The sequence below is a fragment of the Suncus etruscus genome, chromosome 7 (genome assembly GCF_024139225.1).
Source record: "Suncus etruscus isolate mSunEtr1 chromosome 7, mSunEtr1.pri.cur, whole genome shotgun sequence".
Classification (NCBI taxonomy): Eukaryota; Metazoa; Chordata; class Mammalia; order Eulipotyphla; family Soricidae; genus Suncus; species Suncus etruscus.
Window position 1 is genome coordinate 13,430,337 of NC_064854.1, and position 22,606 is coordinate 13,452,942.

General features: G+C 38.5%; 2 protein-coding genes and 1 long non-coding RNA gene across 6 annotated transcripts in view; 1 reads left to right on the forward strand and 2 right to left on the reverse strand.

Annotated features, from left to right (window-relative positions):
• LOC126013249 (arylacetamide deacetylase-like) overlaps positions 1-22,606 on the reverse strand; it is a 184,390-nt gene that overhangs the window by 31,188 nt on the left and 130,596 nt on the right. The gene's annotated exons all lie outside the window — the stretch shown is intronic.
• LOC126013276 (uncharacterized) overlaps positions 1-22,606 on the forward strand; it is a 234,190-nt gene that overhangs the window by 30,803 nt on the left and 180,781 nt on the right. The window contains exon 1 of one of the 2 annotated variants that reach the window (XR_007497517.1): positions 6,656-6,678. The exons of the other annotated variant lie outside the window; for it this stretch is intronic. This is a non-coding gene — a long non-coding RNA (uncharacterized LOC126013276). Of the gene's footprint in view, positions 1-6,655; positions 6,679-22,606 lie in introns of those variants that run through there. 2 annotated transcript variants of the gene reach the window in all.
• Positions 6,543-22,562, reverse strand: LOC126013271 (arylacetamide deacetylase-like). The gene is made up of 5 exons (XM_049776293.1): positions 22,399-22,562; positions 15,476-15,698; positions 10,283-10,352; positions 8,785-8,956; positions 6,543-7,136 (listed from the first exon to the last, which is right to left on the reverse strand). The coding sequence occupies exons 1-5, from the start codon at positions 22,534-22,536 to the stop codon at positions 6,543-6,545; spliced, it is 1,197 nt and encodes a 398-aa protein (XP_049632250.1). The 5' UTR covers positions 22,537-22,562.

Here is a 22,606-nt window from a genome sequence, read left to right on the forward strand (position 1 = left end):
GAGACTTCCCTTAACACTGAGAAGACTTAACAACAACAACCTGCTTACAGGAAAGGGCTTCCTGCATTGCCCTTTCATGGTGAGGTGAAAAGAGAAGACACTCCACATCATGACTTCAATGTAGGACATGCAGACTCCAGAATCTTTAATACAGAAACATGATACCAACAACAGAGACTGTGAAAAGTGTGTTGGCACTACGGAGAATGTCTTGGATCGGACGATAACTTGCCTGAAGCCTAGATTTGGTCTTATGCCAGGAAACTTCAGGGGTAGGATCTCTTTGTATTTAGGCCAAGGTTATTCCTTTCCATGCCTCTCATATTTTGGTTGGCCTATGCAAACAACAATTGCCACTCTAACAACGTTTTTACTGTGCTCCTTTGACTCTAATCCTTAAAAATCACCCACTTAAAATTTGAGGTTAACTTAAGCTAATATTCAGTACATGGAAATGTAAAAAATACTATGCCTCTAATGTTAAAGGAGTTACGTAAGTTTGATGGCTTTAGATTGCCTTGTGTGCTGTTAAGAAATATTATAATGTGCTACAGTCTGGGGACTCGAGGGACAAAATAATCGCACATGGATTCTGTTTTATTTTATCTTAACGTTCTTTGGCTGAAAGTTCAAAGTTAAGATATCAGCAAGGGGACTTCTGAGAATTATGTTATGGGTGATTGTCCTTCCACTTTAACTTTACCTTGTCCTCTTTCTTTGCATCTTTTGTTCTCATAATTCAAAATAAAAATTAAAAAAAAGAAAACTTTTACCAGGTATAGATTTGCATTTCTTTCATGTTTGTCTCTTTTATTGCCCCTTCTAAAAATTGTTTCTTATCAAACTTTAGGAAGTTAGTTCTCTGCAAAAGCCTTAAATTTAAAAAAAATCTTTTTTTCCCTTCAGGTAAAAAGAAAATTAGATGATCAGACTTGAATACAAAATCCAAAGTCAAGGACAACAGAATCAATACCCATTCCACAACAAGCTGTACAAAAGGGGACCAGTTACACTAGCATTATGGGGGGTAAAAGAGGGAGATGCATGCTAGGAATAGAGGTGGAGGGAGGACAGCACTGGTGGTGGGAATGCCCCTCATTCATCATCACTATGTGCCTTAAATATTACTGTGAAAGATTTGTAATTCACTTTTACCACAATAAAAATTTAAAAAATAAAAAGTATTTTAAAAAAAGAAAATTTGAAATTTGAAAACCTGGCTTTTTGCTAATTTTTTTTCTGCATCAGAATTGACACCTAAGGGCCTAGCCAGAGAGAAAGCAATTTGAGATGTTAAAATTTATTACTTTTTCATCCTCTGGGCACTTCTTTTAAATGTATCCATTTATAAGGTCTGCAAACCACCTATAGGCATGGGAATTGTTTTGCAGATAAAACAGTGTATGTATACTGATAAAACTTCTGTTAACAAGAGAAATATGTTGTACTGTACAAAGAAACAATAATGTGAGCATTTTTATATCATAAAAATTGACTGGCAAAAATACCTATATGTAACCCCGAAATTTGAACAAAACCAGAATGCTCTTCTTCAACATATCTGCATGTGGCTTCTTATATTCATAATTCATAATCCACCATTTGTGCAACCAACTTTCTGAGAGAAGTTCTCTCAGGAGTCCAGACAAGACAGCCAGGACATGGATGTACATTTTCCTCCAATCTACCTGGGGCATGCTCAAAGATAGAGCAGACTCACGACCATAAAACATAATGCCCTAAAATCAAGAGGATAGAAATTGTATCAATTATCTTCTCAGATCATGATGCACTGAAATTAGAAGTAAATTAAAATCAAACACAGAGAAAAACTTTATCACCTGGAAATTAGATAGCTCACTGCTGAAACACAAATGGGACACAGACAATATCGAATAGAAATTCAAAAAATGCCTGGAAATGAATAAGAATGTATATATAACTTATGAGAATTTTTGGAACACAGAAAAATCAGTATTAAAAGGAAAAATTATTGTTTTGTATAAATTCATTAGAAGTAAGAAAGGGCCTATATAAGTAACTTAATTCCATAGCTATAAAATTTAAAATGGACCCAACAAATGAACCAAAAGTAGGCAGGTGGATGAAAATAATACAATATAGAGCAGAATTTAATGAATTGGGAACCCAAAAAACAACACAAAAGATCAATGAAATTAAGAGTTGAGTTGGTTCTTTTAAAAAATAAGTAATATCAATAGTATATTAGCAAGACTCACAAAGAGAGAAACTTAAACAAAATCAAAAATAAAAAGTGGAGGTCATTAAAGAAATTAAATGGGAAAGTAAAAATTACTTTAAGAACATTTATGCCAAAAAACCAGAGAATATAAAAGAAATAGATAAATTCTTAGACTCCTGTTGGATGAATCAGCTTTTACCCTAAACCATTATGTCATAACAGACTTCACCCTCAATCATTATGGCTTTCAGTTATAGGTATCAAAAACCAACCTGGGAGGGAAGAATGTCTAGGTAGGCTCTTCAACCCAACCTATTTTTCACCTATGGGAGTGGTCCTGTCTTCCCAATAAATATTTGGTCCCTGTGAGCTTCTGTTTCTTGCCCCAAGTGGAAGAAAGATCTCCTGACCTGTGTTTTATCTCTTTCCAGCCTGGTTTGGATTATTTCTTGCAGTAACTCTGCTCCAGACCTGTTTTCCCTTTCCCTCAGAATTGTGGCGTGAGGAATGATCTATATTTGACCTCCCAAATGGGGCATGTTCATAGAATCTTATTAACTTTCATTGTTGAACCAAGATTATCTGGAAAATCTGAATAGACATATCATTATTGAGAAAATTTAAATGGCAATCAAAAGGCTTCCTCCCCCCCCCCCAAAAAAAAAAGAAATGCTCAGGTGGATTCACTCTTGAATTCTTTCAAATATTAATGTGGACCTATTGCCAGTACTATTCAAGCTTTTCCAGAAAATTGAAGAAATAGAAACACTCCCAAATAGATTTCATTAAGCTAACATCACCCTGATACCAAAAGCAGAAAAACACTAGATAAAACAGAATGAGAGGACAATATCCTTGGTGAATACAGATGTAAAAATCCTCAGCACACTGCTAGCAAATAGAATCCAACAGCTTATTAAGGTCATACCGCAAGACCAAATAGGATTGATTCCATAGATACAAGGATGATTTAACATACGCAAGTCAATCTATATAATACACCATATCAATAAAAGGAAAAGGAAAAATTTTATGAACATATCAGTAGATGCACAGAAAGCATTTGACCATGTCCAGCACTAGTGCATGATAAAAACTCTCAAGATGGGAATAGAAGAAACTTTCTCAATATAAGCAAGGCCATTTATCACAAAGTTATGACAAACATTATACTCAATGGGAAAAAACTAAAAGCTTTTCCTCTAAAATGTTGGTTGCAGCAGGCTTCTCCACACCCATTTTTCCCATATTTTGCAACATATTTCCCATATGTTGCAAACAGCAACAACTGCCACTCTCACACCATTATTACTGTATTTTTTTTAACTCTTGTCTTTTTCTGTTTTTTGTTGTTTTTTCTTTTTTAGAGAAGAGCTTATTAAACTTCCTGCTGGTGTTTCAATGAATTCATTGTGATTCAATAATTTTCAAAAATATTCTTTCCTTTCTCTTCCATCTCTTTAGTTTTTCTTTTAATTTTCTATTTTTTTTAAATCAGGTTGCTTTTGGTCTTCCTAAAACAAATGTATCATTACCAATTATGTCAACTATGTAATGCATTTTCTTTAAATAAATTAAATAAATAAAGGAATGTAATATTTTATTTTATTTGGTTATTTTTTTCTGGAGTGGGGTATTTGGTCTCTCCTGGCTGTATTCAGGACCAAATCCTTGCTTTGTGCTCTCAGTAGGGCTCTAGGAGAATGATGAGTTCCTGGGGATAAAAGCCAAATCAGCAGCTTTCAAAGCAAGGACCTTATTCCTGTTCTATTTTTCTCACCTCTCTTTAATTATCTTGGTAATTGTCTCATTAAAGACAAAATTGAATAAATGTTTTTAAAAGATTGTATTGTAATTTTAGAGCTAGAAAGAAAACATGCTTCAACTTTGGAAATGGTATTAAATAACTATCAGATTGATTTTTTTCTTCTAGCTATACACTTTTTTGGAGTATGGAGCAATATCAAGCCTTTGAAACCCTATCTCATTCTCCCTTTCCTCTGAGTTAAGGTTCTCTCTTCTTAGATTGGAGCATCTCTCCTGCGAGTCTGCATGCTTGTTTCCTAGCACCATCAAGGCACAGCTCAGGGCACTCCAGTGCTCCAGGGAGCAGGTTAGAAAGCTCAGAGGGTGGGAAAAGCTATGAAAAGGGCTGAGTTGGGTATAGGAGCTTCATGGGGAGCTTGCAGTGGGGGAGCCACTGCCCGAGACAGTGAGGATTGCGATAGGTGGTGGGTGACAGCCAGTTCTGGTGACTCAAGGCCCGAGGATCCCATTGTAAGTGGAATATTGGAGGTTATCATCCTATTTCACTTTGTAGTTGCATCCTTGGACTTAAGGTTTGTGGGTGCAGGACTCATTTATCATTGCTCTATTCTAACTTCAGGCAGGAATTCTGAAAAACCCATTAAGATTCTTTCTGTCATCTCATTTATATATCTTTATTAAGATTTTCTGGTCTTGACATGTACCCCTATTTAAGTTATTATCTTCACAGATTACGTGCTTGTACCATTCTGGGGCAGACAGGATCACATATTGGTGGATTAGGGTTTAAAAGAAACAATGATGGAGAGGAGACTGAAGGAAAAAGAAAAGCAGCCCCATCACAAATCAGGAACTTATATCACAGTGATTACCCATCATGATTACCTGTGTATGTCCATGCCCTGGAATACTGACCCTAAAAGTCTGCTTCTTTCCTACAAGAAATACAGCTGATCAGGCCTGCAGGAAATAGGCCTCTTGGGGGTTGTCTGTCTGCTCTCCTTTATGGTCTTACTTGAAAGAAAATTACTTCTGTAGGGTGTTGGATTAACCAACCTTCACCCTAAAATCTTGTGTCATATCACCTCTTTTACATGTCAAAACCCACTTGAATGGGAACAAATTTTACATAGGCTCATCACTTTAAGTATTTTTCACCAGTGGGGGTGTTCCTATCTTCCCAATAAATATTTCAGTCCAAGCCTGCTTTTACTCGAACTCTACATAGAGGAAAGTTCCCCAGACTTGTGTTTTATCTCTTTCCAGTTTGGTTTGGATTTTGTTCTATAGCAGACCCTCTTCCCTTTCCCCTTGGGTTTATGGTGTGTGAAATTATTCACAGGTGGGATTTATGTGCTTAGGTCAAACAAGTCTCTTATGAAACAAGGCTACTATGAACATCAATGGTGCACAGTTCTGGGAGCTAAGACATGGAAAATTTTGTGATTTTGCAAACCTTAGATGAATGCTGTTGTTGCTGCTGGTGGTAGTCTGGGTGTCAGAGACAGGAGTGATCATTGGCTATCTCCAGCACAGACTTGTGCTCTGGTCAAATGAGCAGCACCATTGCAATCATGTTGCCTCATTAGTCCTGGTAAAGGCTAATTCGTCCTCACAGAATCAGAGTCTGCATAGTTTGTTCCCTCATTCGATGTCATGACTGGGACTGTGTCCTCATATTTGAGCTCTATGAAAGAAACTGAGCAATGGGATTTTTGGAAGGCAGAGGGACTAGGATTAGGCAAAACTGTTTCCCTCCTCTAGGCCTGGGTTTGTGTCAAGATCAAGGATTTTATTCCCTATAGTGCCAAGATTCTGGGCCCTCACAAGTGAATCCATTGAGAGACAGATAGATACACTGAAAAGTCAATGATGGACATACTAGAAAGATGTAGACTTTGAGAAGGGCCTTGGAGCTCTCTAATTAGATTAGCTTCAGATCATTTTTCTCAGGAACTGTGAGGCTATATAGGCAACCTCCAAATTAGGCCTGGAAGTTAGAGACCTAAGACATGGGCAGTATTTTCAGAAAAGTATAGAAGCAGATGTGTAAGCAAGTAAGGCAAAGGATCAGGTCTAGAGACCTGAGTGAGACTACAGGCGAAACATCACCTCGAGAACCAATTATTTGATTCCTATTAATGTCTCAAATATTCAAACATCAATTTCAATGTTTGAATTGAAACTGCTCAGATTCTTGCTAAAGATTTTTTTTTTGGTTTCTCGGGGCACACCCATTTGATGCTCAGGGGTTACTCCTGGCTAAGCACTCAGAAATTGCCCCTGGCTTGAGGGGGCCATACGGGATGCCAGGGGATTGAACCACGGTCCTTCCTTGGCTAGCACTTGCAAGGCAGACACCTTACCTCTAGCGCCACCTCACCAGCCCCTTTTATTTCTTTCTTTTCCTTTTTTTTTTTTTTTTTGGTTTTTGGACCACACCTGGCGGTGTTCAGGGGTTACTCCTGGCTATCTGCTCAGAAATAGCTCCTGGCAGGCACGGGGGACCATATGGGACCTGGATCAGCTACATGCAAGGCAAACACTGCTCTGCTAGCTCTCCGGGCCCTTGCTAAAGATTTTCACTTAGCCAATTGATGTACTGGTTTTGTATTCTAGCTCCAACCTTTAGTCTATCGGAAATAAATCCATGAAACCCATTTTCAATGTGGTCATGAGTCACTGGGACCCCAGCATTCCGAAGGCGGGTGACGTACATGACCCCATCATCTCTTAGGATATCATGTTGACAGGTGAGCACATAGGTCTGGGGTAAGTCACTCAGCTGTGTATCGTTGGCCAACAGTGGGGCTGCACGAACATCCAGGAACCCTGGATACTTGTTTGCCAGTGCAGAACTGCCAAACGTCGGCTTCTTATGAATGTGTCCTTTCCGAAAGCGCTCAGGCAGCAGGGAGCTCCAATTAACAAACTGGAGGAGGTGAGCTGAATGCACAGGTACGTGCTGGTTGATAGACATGGCTTTCTCCAAGGATCTGTCGGTAGTAAAATATTCACTCCAGACCCTGACCATGAGCCAGCGGTTCAGAACTGGATAGTGTGCATTTTCACGGTAGGATGGTAAGTCGAAATCCAGAGTCTGAAGGGCAGGAACTATCAAAGCCTGGACCTTGACTTTGACCTTGACATCTTGATCATGTTGGAGCTGAAAACAATGTAAAATAATTGTTCAAATATTTCAAAAGCTGTTTTCACTCAGAAATGCAGGTTAGGGGCTGAAGTGCTAGCACAGTGGTAGGGAATTTGCCTTGCCTGTAGTCTGACCCAGGACAGTCAAGATTTGATTCCTTCATTCCACATGATCCCCTGATTCAAGAGTGATATTTGAGAGCAGAGCCAGGATTAACTACTGAGAGCAGCTGGTATGCCCCCGCAAAAGAAACAAAAACAAACAAAAATCAGAGATGCATGTAAATTGAAAAATCAGCCCGATTTGCCGTGAAGACAGAATCAGACAAAGACAGAAATCAGAACAGAAATCAGAGAATTTGGTAGTTTTCAACACTCTGTCTATGCCTGCTTAACACTACCTAAATAACCAACAAGTCTTTCTTTTATCTACACAATATATTTAATTGTAGCCTTAGTAAGTTATTAAATAGAAAATATTCATTTGAAAATATGTGTGACAGTTTTTCTTGTTGAAACATGACTTTTGAGCCACAAGTACATGATTATTTCTTAGGTCAGATCACTAGTATTTTAATTGGTTTTTGTTTTTCTTGTTTTTGTAGGTGGACCATGCTCAGCTACTCTGCGATACTTGTGGATCAAGTAAAGCTGAAGATAAGCAGAATCCATCAATACAAACACTTCAGCCCGAACCATCACTTTTGTTTGTTTGGTTTGTTTTTGGTTCACATCCGGTGGTGCTCAGAGGTCACTTCTGGCTCTGTGCTCAGAAATGGCTCCTGGCAGGCACGGAGAACCATATGGGATGCTGGGATTTGAACTACTGTTCTTCCTGAATTGGCTGTGTGCAAGGCAATCACCCTACTGCTGTGCTATCGCTTCAGTCCTATAAGGCTTTTTTTCTTAACCAGAAATTCAGCAGGCTAACTAGAGTTATGTATAAATTAACCTGAGAGCTAACAGGTGTGCATATTTAGCTAACTCCTATAGAGCAGTGCTATAATTTATATCTATCTGAAAGTGGTCATCCCTGCTAGGAGGAACTTATTTCTAAGACTGGCTTCTCTAATTTGGTGACAAAGTTACACATTTGTGCTCTCCACTGAGAAACATGCCAGCACCTCAAATCTCAACACCTGGAAGCAGCAACTGCTTCACACTGAATCTCCCAGTGGTGGTGACTGGATTTCGCACACATATCCCCCAATATAAGGAAGCCTGAAGATCCTTAGCTGACCATATTAACTATGTTTAAATTAATGGAAAGAAATCTCCTTTTAATAAAGAGGATATGAAATAAAATGAAATGGGATGGAATAAAAGCACAGAAGTATGGCATTTGCCTTGCATGCAGCTGACCCGAAAAAGAACTAGTTTGATCCCTGGCATCCAATATGGTTGCCCAAGCCTGCCAGGAGCAATTTCAGAGTGCAGAGTCAGGAGTAACCCCTGAGTACCGCTGGGTGTGGCCCAAAAACAAAATAAAAGAGAATATAAAGTAAAGAAGTATATCTATATATATTATCTGATATCGATATTATGTCTCTATAATGCAAATAACATATATACACCTAATGGCATTTTCCCAGTAGTATTTTGTTTAAATAGTGACCTTTAACTGTTGAATGTTTTAAAGAGTGAACAATGTCTCTGTGCTTTACCTGCTGAACCACTGCAGTTGCTAAATTCGCTCCGGCACTGTCTCCAGACACCCCAATTCTTTTAGGGTCCACGCCATATTCCTGAAGAACATCTTGACTCAAGAACCACCTTAGTGAGTTATAAACATCTTCAAACTGAGCCGGAAAGTGATGCTGCGGTACTAGCCGGTAGCTGTGGACAGAATGACAATGTTCTTTATGCCAACTGTTTCTCAGGGTCGCTATGAGGCACAATTTACATTGAGACACGTAGTTTGAACAGCAAATAAAGATCTTGGAGCACCACAGAAGAGCCATGTCGGTGTCCAAAGCATCAACACCCTGTGTCACTAGCTCACTGCCCTCCTCCCTCTGACCTCTGAGAGTTTGATGGTCCACAAGTTCATTTTGTTGCCTATCAGTTCTTATGTTGGCTGATCCCCACGTGCCACACTTGAGAGAAGTCAAGGCATGTTGTCCAGATTTACACTGTCCCTTTCAACTTTCAACTTGTGTATGGAGGCACGCAATTCTGATGCTAAAGTAAAAAGTCAACTTTACTTCATAATATTTGATATTTAGGGATATTTAGCCCCAGAGACAGACTACAGCTGTCTCTGCATATTATGCCTTCATATTTCTGGGTATGAAAGTTTTAAAAATGTCAATTTTATACAATTAAAGGCTTGAATATAACCCTTGAATTGGACTTAAGGCTAAAGCAGAAGATAATTTTGCCAAACTAAACTTCACTCATAATTGCCACTTCTATAAGTCTTGAATATAAACCTTGAATTAAACTTAAGGCTAAAGAAGAAGTTAATTTTGTAAAACTAAACTTCACTCATATGTGCCATTTCTATAACTTTACTGTATTCAGTAGTTAATGATATTTTGTTCCAGCATAATCAAATGATGATTGTAGTAAAGCATCAAGAATAAGTTTATAGTTTTTATTTATTCACAGTTGTGTTGTTTCTTTTGTTGATTATTGACTTAGGATTTTTGACATAGATTATATACATGCTCTCATGCTACTTAGTAATTGCTTTCAATGAAGATATATACCATGGAATATACAGTACGAAAGCTGTAATTATGCTTTATTATGTGATCCTCAAAACAACAATATTTAGACTTCTATGACTTCTCTGATTTCAGTTTATATATGAGGAAGCTGAAGGAGAAAGCATGCAATGGTCACAAAGCAATTTCCTTAACTCAACTCTAGGTTGGGGCAGTGGACCTGGTTTCCAGAACTGACCCAGTTGTGTGCTCTATAGTGTGGAAGTGGCAGAGCCTATGATTGGTGAGACACATCCTAAATTAATTCTCATAGCTCCTAAGCCCCACCCCCACCCCATCCCCATGAGCAACTCTTCCCTCTCTAACTCAGCTGGGTTATCAGCAAACTCGTGTTCTCTACTCTCACTCCCTAAATATCACTGGCAGTACCTATACTCAGGAATGATAGTGGCACCCACTGAAGGCACCAAAATACTGGGGTCAGAGTTCTTACTTGGTGGAAATGACCACAGCGTCCAGTCTGTGTGCAGTCTGTCTTGAGAGATTGTCAAAGTCAGAAAATGCTGAAATGAAACAAACAGAAGTCAGACTGTGAGCAAGTGCATGAATCTCCTTCAACAAAGGAGGACTTCCTGGCTCCAGAACCTAAGTAGGATCCTGCAGAATCTACTTCTCCACGGTACCCTTACATTCCAATCTTTTGTCCGAAACCACAGTGACCCATTGTGAGATTAATTGGATTATGGTATTAATATGATCCCATCCTATTCAGTATATGCCTTGTTACTCATTGGTTGTAAACATCTTTGAATGTTGCATTTTGGATTTATGTTTAGAGCTAATCAATCCCACGTCTGGGTGTGATCTCTTCCTTCAGAATAAATATTCAATTTTTAGGAATATGCTCTTTTGCATTTCCAAACTTCCATGGAGCTTGCTGCTTGTTAGGGCTGAAGGTTTCTGTATTGGAATTCCTGAATCTGTTTCTCTCTCCTGTATATGAGGATTATTTCCAAATTGTCATTTGCTTACAAATTCATGTCTCTCTAGTGTGCTGACGTGGAATTAGAACCTGAGGTTTAATTATATATAATGGTGCCCAAACAGTTATAGAGCCAACAACTGTTGAAATGTTAATTCTGTGGCTTCTTAACTGAGTTACAGCATTCTGGTTTTGTGAGCTTGTGTTTATTTGAATTAGATTTATGACTAAGTTTGATTCTTGGGTTGAAGGGTTCTTTTTCTTTTGTTTTAAACAGAAAGGGTGGAAATGTAAGATGAAACCCAGCTACCAACCACAAAGTTGTTCCCCCAACTTCCTCCTTCCTAAAACCTCTTCCTTTGATATGTAAAAGTTCACTGGATAGTACTTTTGTCTCTTTCAACCTGTCCCCTCTGGTATGTGGAGCTGGTTTTAATAAAGAAAAAAGAGATCTTATTTTCTTTTTCTTAGCTGAGAAAGAAAGCACTAGGCTAAAGGCCACAGATGCCATAATTATCCTTTCTTGACTAGCTTAGTATTATTTCTTCATCTCTGCTCTGCTTCTTCAGACCTGGTTGCATATGATTAAGAAATACAATGCCTAGGGCACTTATATATCATTTTATAGCTCATGCACAATTCTGACCAGTTTCATTCTCCAAATAAGCCTTGCCTCCCTTTACTTAGCAGGTGTGAGATGTTTGGAAAACAGGCATAAACAGAACATGAAACAATGGGAAATTAGATCATTGGACATAAGAGTGAGGATGGACCCAGAAATTAGAGCAGCAACATGCCATGTTAGAGGAGTGAAACAACCTGACTGGCCAGATCATGTTTCAGGCAGGAGAGAAGGCTTCTGTTTTCTGATCCTGACCAGTGTCAAGATGAGAATGACACAGTCTGCTGCTGAGATAGTGTCAGGTCTCCCATGACCACAGAAGACACTTACAAGACTTTCAGTGACATGTCAGGGTGTGAGGTTCACAAAAAGGTCACAGCAGGAGTAGAGGACAAATAGGCACACCTTGCACTCTTACAGAAGTCCCAATGTCAAAAACACAGAGTCTGGTGCAGGGTATGCTGATACCCTGTACAGTAAAAAGCACCTTTAAGTTTATATGAAGGCATATGTGCTGTTTTTCCCTCCCACATGGAAAGAGAAAGCACCAAAAAATTACACTTTGTTTGAGAATGCTAATGCTATTAACTGCTTCCTCAGCTGTAGCAAGCATGCAAAGGCTTAGTGGAAAGATCTTTGAAGGAAACTGTGTTTTTGTGTGTGTGTGTGTGTGTGTGTGTGTGTGTGTGTGTGTGTGTGGTACTGGCTAAGCTGCTGCACAGCCAGATTTTGTTCTGGAAACATAACCTCATTACAAAGGAGAGATGAGATCATGTGAGACAACTTGCACTTGCATTGTACAAGGGCACCATTGCCCTTTTAAAGACATAGGTTGATCCTTTACATCTAGGATAGATCCCAGTACCCTTCCAGGTTACCACAACTACTATCTGAACCTTTGTCAAGGAAACATGACAAGCCTACTGCAGACAGACAGAAAACCTAGAGAAGCTAAATGCATGGGAATAAAGAAATTTAAATGCCAAACATCCTCAAGGATCAAGCATCTAAACTTCACAGATCAAGGTAATGGAGGCAAATATAAACAAATGGGATTATATAAACTGGGAAGCTTCTGCATCTCCAAAAAATCAGTGACTACTATACAAAGATTCCCATAGAATGGGAGAAACTATTCACCAAATACTCATCAGATAAGAGGTTAGTATCTTGGATATACAAGTATTGATAAAACTTAGCAACAAATATGGGGCTCGAATGTTGGTGCAAGCAGTAAGGCATCTGCCTTACTCACGCTAGCCTAGGCTGGATTGCAGTTTGATCCTCTGGTGTCCCATATGGACCCCCCAAACCAGGAGTGATTTCTGAGTGTGACCTGGTGTGGCCCCAAATCCAAAAAACAAAAAAATTGGCAACAAATAAATGTCTAACCACATCAAAAAAAAATGGGGAAAAGAAATGAACAGACATCCCCTCAAAAAATAAATACATGGGCTAGAGTGATAGTGCAGCAGTAAGGCATTTGCCTTGTACATGGCTAACCCAGTATGGATGGTTTGATCCCCCAGCATCCCCAATGGTCCCCCAAGCCAGGAGCGATTTTGGGGCACATAGCCAGGAGTAATCCCTGAGCATTACTGGGTGTGGCCCAAAATAAAATGAATAACAGAAAGAAGAAATACAGATTGCCAAAAGGCATATAAAAAATAAATCTCCATATAACTAATCATCAGGGAGATGCAAATCAATACAGCAATGAGATATCATCTCACACCTTATCATAGGCACGTATCACCAAGCAAAAGAGTAACCAGTGGTGGTATGGATATGGGAAGAAAGGAAATCTTATTCACTGCTGGTGGGAATATAGACTGATTCATCCTTTTAAGAAAACAATATGAATAATCCTCAAAATAGTAGAAATTGAACTCCTATATGAGCTCCCAACAATGTTCCTCCTAGAGATTGACCCTAGAAACTTCAAAACATCATGCAGCAAAGCCCTCTAAATACCTCTGTTTATTGCAGCACTATTTCCAATAGCCAGAATCTGGAAACATCCCAAGTGTTCAAGAACCGATGAGTGGTTAAAGAAATTGTGGTACATATGTAGATGCAGCTGTTTTGAAAAATGAAGTCATGAAATTTGCTTATATATGAATGGATATGGAGATTATTATGAGTGAAATGAGGAAGATGGAGAATAATAAAATACTAATAGAAACAATAATAGAATAATCTCCCTCATTTGTGAGATATAAGAAAAATAAGTAGTATCATAATAATATCCAGAGATTATAGAGATGAGGTCCAGGAGAATCAGTCCATGGTAGGAAAATAACCAAAAAGAGTGTGCAGTTAGGGTAAAGAATGGCCACTATGACCATGAGAGTTGTAACTCATCAGTCTAGACAAGAAGAGCATAAAATGATATGCATGGTACCCTTCATTAGCAATAGTGCAAACTACAATATTAAAAAGGAGAAAAAGAAAGAAAGAAAGAAGAGAGAAGAGAGAAAGAAAGAAAAAAGGTGGAGAGAGAAAGAAAGAAAGAAAGAAAGAAAGAAAGAAAGAAAGAAAAAAAGAAAGAAAAAAGAAAGAAGAAAGAAAGAAGGAAAGAAAGAAGGAAAGAAGGAAAGAAAGAAAGAGAGAAGGGAGAAAGAAAGAAAAGAGAGAAGGGAGAAAGAGAAAAGAAAGAAAGAAGGGAGAGAGAAGAAAAGAGAAAGAAAGAAGGGAGAGAGAAGAAAAGAGAAAGAAAGAACAAAGGAAGGAAAGAAAGAAGGTAGGAGGGAAAGAAAGAAAGAAAAAAAGAAAAGAGAAAGAAGAGAAAAGAAAGAGAAAGGAAAGAAAGAAGGAAGAAAGAAAAAGAAAGAAAGAAATAAGAAAGAATAAAGAAAAAAGAAAAAGAAAGAAGAAAGAAGAAATAAAGAATGAAAGGAAAAAGAAAGAAAGGAAGAAAGAAAGAAAAAGAAAGAAGGAAGAAAAAAGAAAAAAGAAAAAAGAAAGAAGGAAGGAAGGAAGAAATGAAAGAAAGAAAAGAGAAGGGAGAAAGAAAGAGAAAAAGAAAGAAAGAAAGAAAAGAGAGAAGGGAGAAAGAAAGAGAAAAAGAAAGAAAAGAGAAGGGAGAGAGAAAAAAGAAGGGAGAGAAGAAAAGAGAAAGAAAGAACAAGGAAGGAAAGAAAAGGTAGGAGAGAAAGAAAGAAAAAGAGAAAAGAGAAAGAAAGAAAGAAGAGAAAAGAAAGAGAAAGGGAAGAAAGAAGGAAGAAAGGAGAAAGAAAGAAATAAGAAAAAGGAAGGAAGAAAGAAAAAAGAAAGAGAAAGAAAAAAGAAAGAATGAAAGGAAAAAGAAATGAATGAAAGAAAGAAAAAGAAAGAAAGACAAAGAAAGAAAGAGAAAGAAAGAAAGAATGAATGAATGAATGAATGAATGAAAGAAAAAAGAAATAAAGTGCCTTCCCCCGAAGAAGGTGGAGGTTGTGGATCGAAAGGAAACTGGGGCACTGATGGAGGGGAAATACAGTGGTATACATTTTATGAAAGATATTTAACCATGAACAATTTTGTAACCACAGTGCTTACATAAAATAATTACAATAAAAGAGAGAGACACTTCACAGAATATAAAGTTCATGAATAAAATGCATCTCAAATACTAAACACTGTACAGAATTATAGTAAATATACAAAAAATAAACATTAGTTATTATAAGTATAAGGTTTTAAAATGATGCTCTCATCTACTTTCTCTTTCCCTCACTTCTGGGTTTATTAAAAATCTGGAGTCATCAAATCCTTTTCTATTTTTTCTCCACTGCACCCTCACTTCCTTTTGTTCTTCATTGCAATTGCAATGAACAAAATCCATAAAGAATGTCTAACTTCAAACAATTATTTCTCTTCTGAAACTAGCTATAGATTTTCATTATTTTATTATTGACTATTTTGTTTTAAGGGGAGATGAGTATAATTCTTCTAATCTAATATAACTCCAAATAAATCACTTTCAGGTGGCAGAAATGTGTATATCTGGGATAATGTTCAACAAATATATCTTAGAGATAAGTTGAAATAAGCAACTAATAAATTGAATGTTAAACTAAAAGTATTTAACAGACACATACCAGCACTCCCGAAAAACCAACCACCTCCATGGATAAAAAAGATGCCTCTTCTGAGTGTCTTGGACTTCTGCTTTGGCACATAGACACGGACAGGGATGTTGTGGAATGTGGTATCCACCACAGTGAGATATTCATCAGAAGTGGGTGGTGTCTCCAGAAAGCTCAAAAAGAAATTGTTAATGGTCATGAAATGACTGATTCCCAGTTGCTCAGCCAATAGCATCTAAGTAGAGAGACAAGAACAGAACCAGCCATAAGATTGGGGCAATCATCCATAGGCACAGATCAGAGACATCCCAATAGCCTGGACCATACACAAGGCCCCATAGTCCGGGGTAGCACAACAGTTTCCCTACAGGATTATAGGTTACGATCACTTGACAAACCCTTCCTTCCTTAAGTCCAAAGTAAAACCAAGTTTCCTGGTGTAAATAAAAGTAAACTTGGGTAGGAGAATAGGGTCAATAGTCAGCTTATTTAATGTATCACTCTGGGGCTCAAGGACACAGACAGGGAAGGCCACAGTGATCACCTGACACACCTACCTGCTGTACAAGAAAGAGAAATCTCTAGCAGTGAGTCTGAGTAGTTCTAAAGGGCTAAGCAGGGAACTGCCAGAAGATGAAAGGGAAAGAAGTAATTCCTTCCTTGAACAATCTTTGATAGGACCAAGATAGAGTTTTGAAATACCCTTTGTGCTTCTACAAACTCCAGAGTTTGCCCCAACTGAACTGTTTAGCAAAGGCTGTGCACCAGAGATACCTCCCTATAAGTTCCTGAGCCATCGAACTAACAGACATTTGACAATCCTCCATTCCCTGTCTCCATTAACAGGCATGAGTACTGTGTTTCTGTTGTTTTCCTCAGCCATGTGTGCTGCCTCTTGCACCATGTGTATTTATTTCTATTGGATTTCCCTTGTTCCTGAAGTACCTGGCAAATGGTACTCCCTAGAGAAATTGCTCTGGAGCTACTCCTTGAGGAGAAAGCTTTGGAGACATCACTTCACACATGGAGAGGAGAAACCCTGTATCTCTTAGGTCAAGGGAATTCCCTTTCTAATCTTCCCAATATTTACTGTGCCTGTGCAAGAAAAAGAAAAGAAAAGCACAATTTAAATTTTTTGTTTTGTTATTGTTGTTGTTTGTGGGTTTTTTTTCCCGTGGATTTTTTTTGTGCTTTGTTTTGTTTTTATTTCAGGACCATGGTTATTGTGTGGTTGTTGTCTTTTTTGAGTTTTTTTGTTTGATTTTTTGTTTAATTTTTTTAGTATTGTAGTTATATCTTTCTTCCTTTTCCCCTTTCTTCTCTTAAATTGATATTTATAGTCTCTAGAAGGACTCTTCCCATTTTTTGCTTGTTTGCTTTTTGCCCACTTTATTTTATTTTTTCTTTCCTTCAAACAGAACCACATAACGTGAACCATCTTGTTCTGCCTCACAAATTGAGGGGGAAATGGTGGAGGGTACCGGGACCAAACAGTTGTATGAACATTAAGTAGAAATAAAAAAAAAAAAGATCAGACTTAAATCAAAACAAAAGCCAATAACAACAGAATCAATACCCAATCTACAATATGCTAGACACAGAGGGGACCACTTATACTAGCAGCCCGGGGAGGTAATAAAGGGAGATATGGGATGCATCCTGGAAACAGGGGTGGAGGGAGAGCAACATTGGTGGTGGGAATGCCCCTGATTCAATGTTGCTATGTACATAAAATAGTACTGTGAAAGATTTGTAATCTACTTTGGTCAAAATTAAAATAAAAAAAAGAAATTTTGAGGCCTGTATTCTAAAGGAAGAAACTTGTGGTTAGTCTAGATTGTTATAATGATATCTTAAAATTATATCTGCAGTGTTGTTCTAGAACTTTTTGGCAGGGTCTATGGAAAAGCATCTTAGATACTACAGACTCAGATCACATTTTCTTAGAAAATTAGACACTTAAAATTGTGGAAAATCAAAATCTTCCTCATAGTTTTAATACTGTCAGTTAAACTGTATTGATTTTAACAGTACTTCTTTTTCTCTATGGCCCATGCTAGACAGGTAAACTGCATCTACATGATAAGAATGGAGTCATTTTTTCTCAATACCTTTTACATATTTAATACTTCATTGCAATATTCTTGTTTGCATAGATCCAGTAAAATGGGATAACCTTCTGAGAAATGGTAAATAGATTTCTATCTATTAGCAGAGTAACATAATCTCTGTTGACTAAAGTGAAAGTAAGAAAATTTACATACTGAACCTAAAATTCTAATGTTGCAGGTGTGTCTTTACAGAACTCTAAATGTTTATTGTATTGGATTGACTTAAGCTTCAGTTGCTCTGAGGCTGGTCTTTTGTATGTTTGTTTGTTTGTTTGTTGTTTTTAATAATATCTTTATTTAAGCACCTTGATTACAGACATGTTTGTAGTGGATATCAGTCATATAAAGAACACTCCCCTTGGGCCCGGAGAGATAGCACAGTGGTGTTTGCCTTGCAAGCAGCCGATCCAGGACCAAAGGTGGTTGTTTCGAATCCCGGTGTCTCATATGGTCCCCCATGCCTGCCAGGAGCTATTTCTGAGCAGACAGCCAGGAGTAACCCCTCAGCACTGCCAGGTGTGGCCCAAAAACCAAACCAAACCAAAACAAAACAAAACAAAACAAACTCTCCCTTTCAACAGTGCAGCATTCCCATCACCAATGCCCCATTTCCCTCTTCCTACACCAGCCTGTATTCAAGATAGGCTTTCTACTTCTTTCACTCATTGACATTGTTATGATAGTTGTCAGTGTAGTTATTTCTCTAACTGTACTCACCACTCTTTGTGGTAAGCTTCATATCATGAGCCAGTTCTTTCATTCCTCATCTCTATTGTCTCTGGACATTATTACAATAATGTCTTTTATTTTTCTTAAAACCATTAAATGAGTGAGACTATTCTGTGTCTATCTCTCTTCCTCTGACATTTCACTCAGCATGACAGATTCCATGTATACCCACATATAAGAAAATTTCATGACTTCACCTCTCCTGACAGCTGCATAATATACCATGGTGTATATGTACCATAGTTTCTTTAGCCATTCATCTGTTGAAGGGCATTTTGGTTGTTTCCAGAGTCTGGCTATTGTAAATAGCACTGCAATGAATACAGATATGAAGAAGGCATATTTTGTATTGTGTTTTTTTGTTCCTAGGGTATTTTGTGCCTAGGACATAATAATTGTACCATATGGGAGTCCAATTCCAAGTTTTTTGAGGAATCTCCATTTGTTTTCTATAAAGGCTGGACTAGATGACATTCCTACCAGCAGTGATTGAGAGTACCTTTCTCTCCACATCCCCGCCAGCACTGATTGTTTTTGTTCTTTGTGATGTGTGCTAGTCTCTGTGGTGTGAGATGGTACCTCATTGTTCTTTTGATTTGCATCTCCCTGATGATTAGTGATGTGGAGTACTTTTTCATGTGCCTTTTGGCCATTTGTATTTCTTCTTTGATAAATTGTCTGTTCATTTCTTCTCCCCATTTTTTGATGGGGTTAGATACTTTTGTTGTTCAATTTTCTCAATACCTTGTATATTTTGGATAATAACCCCTTATCTTATGGGTATTTCAAATACATATTTTGGGATAAAAAGCATTTTCTGTGCAAATAGAGGGATAATAAAATCTCACATTAGAATTCGATGTAAAATCAGTCATACCCTATTAAATGGCTGTAGGAACACAGTAGGTTCTGTATTATAAGCAACCTTGTAGTCATAGAGTTTAATAAAGTAATTAAAACTTAATTTGGTTGGGATCTTTTTAATCTATAATTGTTTTATCAGAAAGGACCCCCTTCATTGAGCTAGAGTGGTGATGCAAGCAACAGGGCATTTTCCTGGCACACTCTAATCTAGGACAGACTGCGATTTGATCCCCCGGTGTCCCATATGGTCCCCCAAGCCATGAGTGATTTCTGTGTGCATAGCCAAGAGTAACCCATAAGCATCACCTCAAAAAAAAAAAAAAAAAAGGACCTTCTTCAGAAGCAAAGAATAACTTCTAAGAACCTCCAGTCTCTGGTGTATCTTAATTTTCCTAATCATACTAAAGAAAACATCCATGCCCTTGTTCTCCTTTCTAAGCAACATGCCTGTCATTATTGTGTCTCGTTTATCTGTCTTAATTCTTCCCTCTCAATGTAAAGTTCTTATCACATCATAAAATTACCAGAAGCTAGGTCATTCATATGGTTGTCAGTAACACTGACCCGAGAGTGGCAGCATGGCCCTGCAAAACAAAATCTCGAGACGGAGGCTGTGGCATGCCTACTCCAATGCTCTTAGTGATTCATCAGACTCTTGATACCCTGATAGTTTTGGAATTAATTGCTGTCACTGCTACCAATGTGATGATAAGACTGACTCTTATAACCTCATTCAGAAGAATAATTTCATTAAAAAACATTGCAGAATGACTCTGAACAATCTGAACAATCCAGGCCATGATCATTAACAACATTGAACAAAGATTGGACACTTTTCATCAAGCACTATTCTGGATGCAGGAGGGGTCAATATCTTAACACAAAAAAGGAACCTTTTTGTGACTGAAATATTTCCCTCTTTTGTGTCACCTCCCAAAGTTATAATGACCTCAATATGGACCAAGTCACATATCGGCTGCAGAATTGCAGGGAAATATGCTCTGGACCCTCATGCCCTTCAGAATGAGATTGTTCCAGTGTTCAGAGATGAACTCCCAGATTTCCATGTGATAATTCAGCCCAGAGAATAGCAGATGTATCGCAGGGCCTTGGTCTGGGATCATGGTGTCAATGCTTTACCACAAAATTGGAAGTATTGATACAACTGTACTTACTATGTTCATTTTACTGTTTCTGTTTCCCTGCAGCCTGTGGGAAGACTAGTTCATACAGAGAGCATGGCCAATGAGCCTATCTTAATTTCTTGCATTTTTCAAACAGAAAAGGGGAAATGTTGGGGGGGGGAAAAGCCTGTGATGCTTTTCTCAACTACCAGATAGATGGAACCCCATAGAGCAGCTATTCTATGGTGCCCTATAGAGTAACTTTTCTGGGAATTCTTCTTGAGAACAAAACTTCATGGAGTGGGGTGTTCTATTTATGACTGAAAAACAACTACAATCATGCTTTTAATCATGGTGCTTAAATAAAGATTTTATTTAAAAAAAAAAAGAAAGCTTTAGAGACATCATTTCAAAGCTGGGGAAGAACAGCACAAAGAGGGATACATTCTCCCCATGATCAGTGATTACACTAAGACTTGAGTCCTTGGGGCCGGGTAGGTGGCGCTGGAGGTAAGGTGCCTGCCTTGCAAGCGCTAGCCAAGGAAGGATCGCGGTTCGATCCCCCGGCGTCCCATATGGTCCCCCCAAGCCAGGGGCGATTTCTGAGCACATAGCCAGGAGTAACCCCTGAGCGTCAAATGGGTGTGGCCCAAAAACAAACAAAAAAAAAAAAACAAAAAAAAAAAAAGAAACTGTTAAAAAAAAAAAAAAAAGACTTGAGTCCATGCCTTCCCTCCTCCCTTGCAGAGAGCTTTGTTTAAGGGTATGACCTATCAACCTCACTTTTATTCCCTGTGTTGCTCCTGAAACATTCCTAAGGTCCAAAGTTTATGTTTATCTTCTCCCTGGTTGTCCTTCTGCTATGTCCCTGGCCCTGCCACCCTGCATGAATCCAATATCTGTTGCCCTACATAAGCATTTTTAGAATGGAATAAAGTACCTCTGGTCATTAGCCTGAGACCTGTTCTTTCCATGTCATAAACTGGGGATCCTAGGTCTAACTCATGGAGTAGGAGAGAGAATTTCAGAAGTTGATCATCCCTTGACAACTGGGCAATATAGTTTTCCCCGAAACGCTTCAGTGTGAGTAGTCTGCAATGTTTGTCAGCCAGGTCTATTTCCACAGCCTGTGCTGTTAAACCTGCTTTACCACAAATCACTGATTCCAACTTCCCAGTGTACTTTGGGTGAATTTTCAAATTCTGAGGGATGTGCCTGAAGAGAGGACAGCAGAATTTTGGGGGCCAAGGGCACCAATATTGCCTTATGGCCAAGGTCTGAGATTGGTGTTCCCATGGCCAGTACCTCCCAGGCTTTCTCTTCCCAATCAGCAGCTCTGCCTGAACCGGGCACCATATATTTCCTATCTCCCTTGATTTTTTTCCAGACAGCCTGTTTAGAAATGTGTCTGTTAAGTAGCCTGATCCCGGGTAAGTATCTGAACAGTCTACTACTCTGCCTTTCTACTGGACACAACAGTTCCAATGAGACTTTCTTCTTTCTTGATACCACACTTTCTTTTAGTATTGAAAATCAAGATTTCTGTACTACTTTCAAGCTCTTTCTGCAAGTACGCTTTAGGGAAGTTTAAATTATGGTTATCAAATCAGTTGGCAACATTAAGAGTGAACTTTTCAGGGCCAAAAAGATAACATAGCTGGTTAGCTATTGTCTTGCACGGAGATTACCCAGTTTTGATTCCTGGTATCCCATATGGTCCTCTAAGCCTGCCAGAAGTGATTTCTGAGTGCAGAACCTGAAGTAACTCCAGAACGCCACCAAGCATGGCACACATACACACACACACACACACACACACACACACACACACACACACACACACACACAAGTGAACTTTCAAGACAGCAGGAATATATATATATGCTTTTTGGGTAACACCCTGTGACACTCAGGGATTACTCCTGGTTATGCACTCAGAAATTGCTCCTGGCTCAGGGGACCATATGGGATGCCTGAAATCTAAACAAGGTCCCTCCTGAATTGGCCACATGCAAGGCAAATGCCCTACTGATGTGCTATCACTTCGGCCCAGGAAAAACAATTTCACTAAAACATTAAACTGTTATTTATTACAAATCTCACTTACCAAGTTTAATCCAGTCTTCAAACATGCTTCCATGCTCATCAGTGTCCAGGGTTGCTCGGTGTTTGCTGGGAGGGGTGTGTAAAGGTACCATGCTCCAAGTAACCCCACAATCAGAAACAAAAGCACTTTTCTGCCCATGATAATACCTGCCCTCCTTAGCGAGAAAGCAGATGTACTTTGGCAAAGGCAATAAGCTAAATTTTCACCC

Bases quoted from the DNA above. Each gene is read 5' to 3' on its own strand.
- LOC126013271 (XM_049776293.1), bottom strand. From the start codon at position 22,536: ATGGGCAGAAAAGTGCTTTTGTTTCTGATTGTGGGGTTACTTGGAGCA. The intron at 15,699-22,398 runs GTAAGTGAGATT...CTCTCTACTTAG, and splicing joins TGAAGACTGGATTAAACTTG to ATGCTATTGGCTGAGCAACT. The intron at 10,353-15,475 runs GTATGTGTCTGT...GTTTCATTTCAG, and splicing joins TTGGTTTTTCGGGAGTGCTG to CATTTTCTGACTTTGACAAT.